We start from the raw sequence: 8,445 nt of genomic DNA, 5'->3' as shown, positions 1-8,445 counted from the left end.
GTCCAGTATGCCGGAATTCTGTTTTTACATAAAATACCCATAAAAAGTACCAAGGTAAAAAATACAAACATCTCTGCCAGGGAGACAGGGTAATCATAAATGATCAAATGCTGGCTCCTTGTGCCCAGTCGTTCACTCTCAAGGCGCTGGCTGCTAGCAAAACGGTTGGTTTGTTCCACAATCTGCTCCACAAAACCCTCACTGAAGAACAGGTGGAAAAAATCCAGCCTGGTGGAGCAACGGTGAATCCCAGGAGCCGTGCAACAGCGCGCCCCTGCTCAGTGAATGGGTGAATGATGGGAGAGAAATCACTGCCATCTTCCCAATTCCAACTCACATTAGCCTCGCCCCCATCGTCAGGGTGGGGAGATGCTGGTGGGGAGATTGGGGAGGAGGAGTGTGGAGGGCTTCCCCACTCGCACTCCTCTTCCCTCAGCCTTTACCCTTCCTCTCTCCCTTACCCTTACAGCCTTGGGGAACATCAGGGGGCTGTGGGGAGTAAGTCCGGGAATATTGGGGAGCATAAGACGTGCCGGGGAGTGGCTTCATCTCATTTCCCCGCTCTATCACCACACCACGTGATTCACCACGCACCCTCACTGCCCCACGTGATACGCTTCGCTGCCTCGCACCACCACATGAGAGTGATGACTCACTCCCGCCACTCTCACTTTCAGTGACCGCCCCTACACTTTCAATTTCACTCCCCACTCCCTCCACGCCACTTCTGCCCTCCCCAAATAAAACACTAGGCCCATACCTCATAGAACGGCATGCTGTGCGCTCGGGGCCGCGATTGTGATGATCTCGTGGCCGTACCACGTGGCAGCACGTCCCACGGCTCCGTCCTCGTCCTCGGTTTCGGCCTCCACATCACGTAGGGGCTGCAGAGAGGTGATTGCATGATGTTTTGTTGCAGGCTGGCGCACTCTCATGGCACGATAAGTGACGTAACGCTGCTTCCTCGGGGACAGGACCTCCTCATCACTGCTGCTACTTGCCTCTTCCTCTGGTTGTACATAATCCTTGTCTGCCATCTCATCATCGAGGGGCGAATCACTGTTGCCTGTGAAGGCGTCCAGGGCTGCTTGAATTTGCTCCTCTGAGAGACCACTGTGCGCCATGTCTGACCTGGGTCACTGCTAACAGGTGAGTGACTGAGCTGAAATTGAGCGCGGGTCTCGCGAGGTAGCCGAGTGTCCCCGCCCCGTGGCAGGTAAGAGAAGGTCTCCCGACCCTGCGTACTCCAAAATCAAGCATGAGATTTGAAAATTGTGCAAATTATGAACCTTGCAATAGACGAGTTTCCGGTCAAAATTTTTTTGAAGTTAGATACTTCTATGGGTAAAAGATACACAGAAAATAACTATGTCAACTATTATTTCGAAAAGAAATGTGCAGAAACATGAAAAAATAACAGATAAAGTAGCCAAAAAATCACGTGACTCTGAAACGGCCTGTGATTGGCCGTGACATCACTACTCACACTGAGGCAGCATAGTCTGCTTTGTTTACGTTTGGCCAACATACACTGTGTATATTTCTGACCTCTAAGAATGTCCAGTGACAGAGGAATAATTGCTAATGTTTCGTTCCAATGTGTAAGTGCACTGACAAAAGCACAGTAGGGAAATTATTCCTCTGTATACTAGCCAATAACAATAAATGAAAACAGTGGTGGCTGGATGCTCGTCGGAAGTTCCCAGTGCTGGAATGCAGTCTTTACTGTTGTGAAAATATTATATTCTTCACCATATAAGTTCATGCATACCTAATTATCTGAAATTCAGTAAAAACACTATGCTTAATTTAACTATTAATAGAATATTATGAGTCAGAGCGAAAACGTTCTAAGGTTAGCGGGTATTTCTACTTTAGATCACCAACATGCCTTGACAGACTTATATTTTGCACAGATACTGATTTAAAGTGCAAATAAATGCACTTGTATGTTAAATTAATATTTATACAAAGCAGAAGTCTGCCAAGGAAAGCTGTTGAGCTAAAAGAGAAACACTTCCACTAATTTTTGCGCGTTTTCGCTGTGAATCCGGATTTTTTAAAAGGTAAAATTAAATACAAAAATTTGACTACATTTCGGATAATTAGGTGAGTATGTGTAACGCCGGACAATTTTTATCCCACCGTTATTGTTCATCAGTGTAATGCCAGGTATTTTATCCTACCGGTTGACACCAGTGTAACGATAGGATTTTTTTTCTTCCCACCGTTGTTGGTCCTGTTCAACTTACTCGTTGATAATACAAATGGTACTCAACTTAGTCTCCCCTCAATGACTGATAAAATATTCACCTCAGTAAAAACAAAGGGGGGGGGGGTAGAACTTCGACTTTGAATGATAAAGGTTAATTGTTTAACAGATAGTTTTGGTAGCGTTTGTAGTTTTGGCTGAGTTGAGAATAAGTCAGTACCACGTGTGTTCGTCGTTCCCAAAGCGGAGGAATCTTGAACTGGAAGGGGAGTGAGTTATGCGTGAGAGGACATAATTCCCTTGATTGGGTATAAAAATGACATACACTTTACTCTAATAATTCTATACTGGTTAATCAACAGACATTTTGAATTACGTGACCTTTAGTCATATGTAATAGGGTTGTAAATTAAAACCATGGTTTCAGCGAACGTCATACAATATTGTCACCATGCGAAACAATTGGAATATTCAAGTGATTTCTGAAGTCATCATACCACACTCTTTATTATCGGTTATTCTTGGGCTTGTCAATAGCCTCAAGACTGGGACATTTATTGGCATGAATTGTCTTTTCGGGCTGGCATAGCCACGAACCAAAAATAATCACTCGTGTTCTGTTTCGTCTGTGTAGTATAATCTCATCATACAATTCACTAATAATTCACAATCACTATCAATTCATAATTATTAATAATTCATAATCCTCATTAATGCATAATCACCAAAAATACATCATCACTCGGGCTTGTTTAGCCTCAAGGAACAACTCAAAAATCACATTTTTTCTCACAACCACTAAGTTCCCTTCAACGCTCCCAATTTTTCTAACACATCAATATAAGAGAAAGAAAATGGTTGATGAGTTTGAATTCGCCTTTCCATTACATGACCACATTTTCAAAATTCTATACCTTATCCACGAAAAAAAAATAAAGTTCACCTGATTGATTCATAATACCATTTCTACTACATTCAGTTTATAACTATTCATGGGTAGTGTAAGTGTGTGTGTACAACAAGTCTGTGGGTAATATCACACGATGGCCTCGTGCACATCCCCGACGTCACGGTGTCTGTGAACTGAATCAACGTCTGTTACCCACCAGGGCTTGGTAACGAATGTCTACGTTAAGCTTTTAACGACATTACTTCATATGGTTCACGACAAGTAAGGATTAAACAAGCAAGGGGGGAGAAAGGAGGAATGTGTACAGCTCACCTGAATCAACGTCTGTTACCCACCAGGGCTTGGTAACGAATGTGGCAAGTCGGGCACCAAGGGATGCCACTGCTAGAACAAATGAGATTGTGTTTTTGCGATATGGTGGGTTTTAATTCTCTTCACTATTTATATAGTAGTGCACACATGACGTTAGGACTTTTGATTGAATTGGGGAAAATTTGGGATTCAATCATTACTAAATTTAAATACTGAATTTACTGCCATCCCGCCTTGAGTTTGGGGTAGCTTATGCCATCTAGTGATGGTTAAGGTAAGCGGGACTATTTGGTCCTCACAAATTACATTATTTTGGCTTTTTTGACTATTAACCTTACATATTTGGGTTCTAGCAGCTTCATTAGTAAGCATTTCACAACAATGATACAGAAAGAATTGCATACCCAGTATTGTTCTGTTTAAGGTTTAAACTTGGCGCCCGGCAACGACGCACAAACAAGGGGAAGGTTGCACGCATCTGTTATACATTACTCTGCCAGATGGATGAATTCCCATAGCTCAACACTCACAATTACATCACCCCTGCATAGATACAGAGATGTATACATATAAAAATAAAGTTAACCCTACATCAATCATTAACATATGAACTACTACTTAGGACAGGAATTTATAGACTAGTATTCAGATTACACCCTATCTAACTTAGAAATTACAGTACCTCTAAACATATACATGAATACTAAATTTGTGGCATTACATATGAACCTCTATGGTAATAAAATCTATAATACCAATTAATACGTGCCAATTATTTGGTGTTGATTCGGTAAATGACCGCCGATTCGGTATTTCGTCACACTCCCCTGAAGTATTGTACTGTAGTTCAGGGTCACTGAAACTGTTTTTTTCAGAAAACTAATAATGAAGTTATCAAATATTAAATATGAGCATAATACTATTATAAACTTATACAACTGATTCTGTACGGCATACATTTAACACTTTCCACCTCATGAGGTACGAGCACCGCTCGGGTATGGTGTAGCTGTAAGCTACATCTGGTCGATTTCACCACAATTTACTTACCTAACAGGTACCATCCATTTACACCATGAAAAGTATTCCTTCACAACATACCTGAAGGGGATAGTTCAGATCTACGGTGGCCATGCAGGTACAACTATCATATCTTACTGGTAAAGTATTGTGTGATGGATTGGAGCGTCGTGCAGTGTGAATGCTGACGTCATCGCCAACATGGCGGCTCCTTCCCTCCAGCCGCAAAGAATTAAAGTTATCACGTCGTGTTCAGTGCAAATGATAAATTAAATTAAAAGATACATATACCGTAAGTTTTTAAGTACATGGCAGAGTGCACTGGCCATGTTTACCCAGGACCAGCAACATGTCTATTGCGCGACGTACCAGTACGTCGACGGGACTGGCTGTTACAAAACGTTGTGACGTACCCATACGTCGATGGGACGCCTTGGGTTAAGAATTTTTTCTGAACAGTTTTCCAGTCACCACAAATTCAAATTTTTTCACTCCTGAAATGATACTGGAGAGAACTTAAAACTATTTACCCCATTCATCAAACTTGTTTATCTTCACTCCTTAATGAATAAAACAGTGTCAGATGACATCAACCGAGTCAACCGTTTACCACATTAAGCACACTAGAAACTCTTCCCTGCACAATGACGTAATAGGTGTCTGATGAAACTGCTTCTCTGATAAAACTGTTTACCACATTCATCACACTTGAAATTCTTCACTCCTGAATGAATTAACAGGTGTTGAGTGAGATTACACTTATGTGCAAATAGTTCACCACATTCATCACACTTGAAATTCTTCACTCCTGAATGAATTAACAGGAGTTTGTAGAGAGTACCTTTCTGTGTAAACTGTTTACCACATTCATCACACTTGAAATTCTTCACTCCTGAATGAATTACAAGGTGTTGAGTGAGATTACGCTTCTCTGGAAATTGTTTACCACATTAATCACACTTGAAATTCTTCACTCCTGAATGAAATAATAGGTGTTGAGTGAGATCATGCTTCTGTCTAAATTGTTTACCACATTCATCACACATGAAATTCTTCAATCCTGAATGAATTAATAGGTGTTTGATTAGACTACCTTTCTGTGTAAATTGTTTACCACATCACACTTGAAATTCTTCACTCCTGAATGAGATAATAGGTGTCTGGTGAGACTATGCTTGTGAGTAAATTGTTTACCACATTCATCACACTTGAAATTTTTCACTCCTGAATGAATTATTAGGTGACTGGTGAGATGACCCTTCACTGTAAATTGTTTACCACATTCATCACACTTGAAATTCTTCACTCCTGAATGAATTAATAGGTGTTTGCTGAGATTACCCTTCAATGCAAATAGTTTACCACATTCATCACACTTGAAATTCTTCACTCCTGAATGAATTAATAGGTGTTTGGTGAGACCATTCTTCTGTGTAAATTGTTTACCACATTCATCACACTTGAAATTCCTCACTCCTGAATGAATTAAAAGGTGTTGAGTGAGATCAAGCTTCTGTGCAAATTGTTTACCACATTCATCACACTTCAAATTCTTCACTCCTGAATGAATTAATAGGTGTTTGGTGAGACTAATCTTCTGTGTAAATTGTTTACCACATTCATCACACTTGAAATTCTTCACTCCTGAATGAATTAATAGGTGCTGAGTGAGATGACTCTTCTGTGTAAATTGTTTACAACATTCATCACACTTGAAATTCTTCACTCCTGAATGAATTAAAAGGTGTTGAGTGAGATCACGCTTCTGTGCAAATTGTTTACCACATTCATCACACTTGAAATTCTTCACTCCTGAATGAATTAATAGGTGTTTGGTGAAACTATTCTTCTGTGTAAATTGTTTACCACATTCATCACACTTGAAATTCTTCACTCCTGAATGAGATAATAGGTGTCTGGTGAGACTATGCTTGCGAGTAAATTGTTTACCACATTCATCACACTTGAAATTCTTCACTCCTGAATGAATTAGTAGGTGCTGAGTGAGATGACCCTTCTGTGTAAATCGTTTATCACATTCATCACACCTGAAGTTCTTCGTTCCTGAATGAATTAATAGGTGCTGAGTGAGACCAACCTTCTGAGAAAACAGTTTACCACATTCATCACACTTGAAATTCTTCACTCCTGAATGAATAACTGCATGTTGGGTAAGACTGTTCTTAAAAGGAAATGCTTTACCACACTCTAAACATCTGAACTGCTCAACTTCAGCTGAGGACACTGTGTCCAGGACAGTCTCATTGTCACTGAGGAATATTTTGTCACCCACCTCACACTCTGACTGTTCTTCCTTTACCACCTCCAATATTTTGTCACCCACCTCACACTCTGACTCTACATCTGGTTCTTCCTTTACCACCTCCAATATTTTGTCACCCACCTCACACTCTGACTGTACATCTGGTTCTTCCTTTACCACCTCCATTATTTTGTCACCCACCTCACACTCTGACTGTACATCTGGTTCTTCCTTTACCACCTCCAATATTTTGTCACCCACCTCACACTCTGACTCTACATCTGGTTCTTCCTTTACCACCTCCAATATTTTGTCACCCACCTCACACTCTGACTGTACATCTGGTTCTTCCTTTACCACCTCCAATATTTTGTCACCCACCTCACACTCTGACTCTACATCTGGTTCTTCCTTTACCACCTCCAATATTTTGTAACTCACCTCATATTCTAACTTTACATTTGGTTCTTCCTTTACCACCTCCATTATATCATTCCTTCCACCTCTCTCAACTTCCACTATACTTCAGTTACTCTACCTTGGTGTTAATCTTACTGTCTACCACCAACAGGATGACTTACCCTCATTGTACCCATGCTCAGTCATCAGATGCTCCCATTACAATGAACAGTGTCAAAAATTCATCACTATTACTGGATAATAATAGTAAATATATAAAATGGATAAAATTTCAACACATAAAAAATGGATCAAATTTCAACACAGACTATTATTCCTTCAACCCTTTGGCCACGACCTATCATTTCTCAGTCATTCCCCTGGTTGCGGCCTAAGTCCCTAAAAAATTGTGCTAATTATATTGTTACTTTTCCAATGGGAAATGACTGTGAAGTTCTAATTTTTTTAGTGTGATAATGGTAAAAAATGCACATTTCTCTACAAAAAAACTTTAAGGCTATAAGAAAAAAATGTGAAAATTAATTTTTGCAATTGTGTGCTTTTGCAATAATGAGGGAATTATTTATGACAAGCAAGGTTTTCACTTGTATATCTACACTTGACACATGTACAGTACACTGTCTGCTGGCACATACAGAGAAATCAAAACTAACCATATTTGTACAAGAACATTGTAATTTTCTGAGAAAAAAATGAAAAAATAATTAATTTGTGCTATTCTCTAATTTTGCTATAATGACAAGATATTTACTTCAAACAAGGTTTTTCACTTGTATATATACACTAGACACGTGTATACTGTTTGTTGGCACATAAAAGAAATCAAAACCTACTGTATTTAGAGAAAAACAACAGACGTGTAGATGGAAATGTGTTTTTTTCGGCTGTGGACTGTGGTTGCCTGACTTGCCACAAAGAATAATTGGTAGGGCCACCACAGTCACCTAACACGGCCAAAGGATTAAATATTGCTAACACGTGAATGCTTCTGAACTGTAACTTTAAACATACAGGCCATCACTGCTGAGTCAAGCTGTCAATTCAGGCATATTACCACCATCTTCCTTACTTCAAATGCTGTTACCCATTGTCTCTGCCGTAAAAGATACTGCAAAGGATACCACACCAGGTATATAATCCAAATCAGCTTTGTGGAAAAAAAAAAAAAAAATCTTCCACAGGACACTACATGGATAATAACCCATAATTTGTTGGCTGAGGTACCTCTTGTTGGATGTGCTAACACAACATAAGATGTGCCCTCAGTCCTGTTTTGTACTTATCATCCATTACTCAGGCAGTGACGAC

General features: G+C 40.0%; 1 protein-coding gene across 1 annotated transcript; it reads right to left on the bottom strand.

The window, feature by feature from the left end:
* Positions 1-1,142: 1,142 nt before the first annotated feature.
* LOC145410732 (uncharacterized) lies at positions 1,143-7,323 on the bottom strand. The gene is made up of 4 exons (XM_080280838.1): positions 7,299-7,323; positions 6,069-6,698; positions 5,733-5,927; positions 1,143-1,237 (listed from the first exon to the last, which is right to left on the bottom strand). The coding sequence occupies exons 1-4, from the start codon at positions 7,321-7,323 to the stop codon at positions 1,143-1,145; spliced, it is 945 nt and encodes a 314-aa protein (XP_080136964.1).
* Between the last annotated feature and the right edge of the window lie 1,122 nt (positions 7,324-8,445).

This window comes from Coenobita brevimanus, chromosome 86 (genome assembly GCF_032717465.1).
Source record: "Coenobita brevimanus isolate Jiangsu-jjx chromosome 86, ASM3271746v2, whole genome shotgun sequence".
NCBI classification, from domain to species: Eukaryota; Metazoa; Arthropoda; class Malacostraca; order Decapoda; family Coenobitidae; genus Coenobita; species Coenobita brevimanus.
The sequence above is the reverse complement of the archived record's forward strand: the minus strand, read 5'-3'. Positions and strand labels throughout refer to the sequence as shown.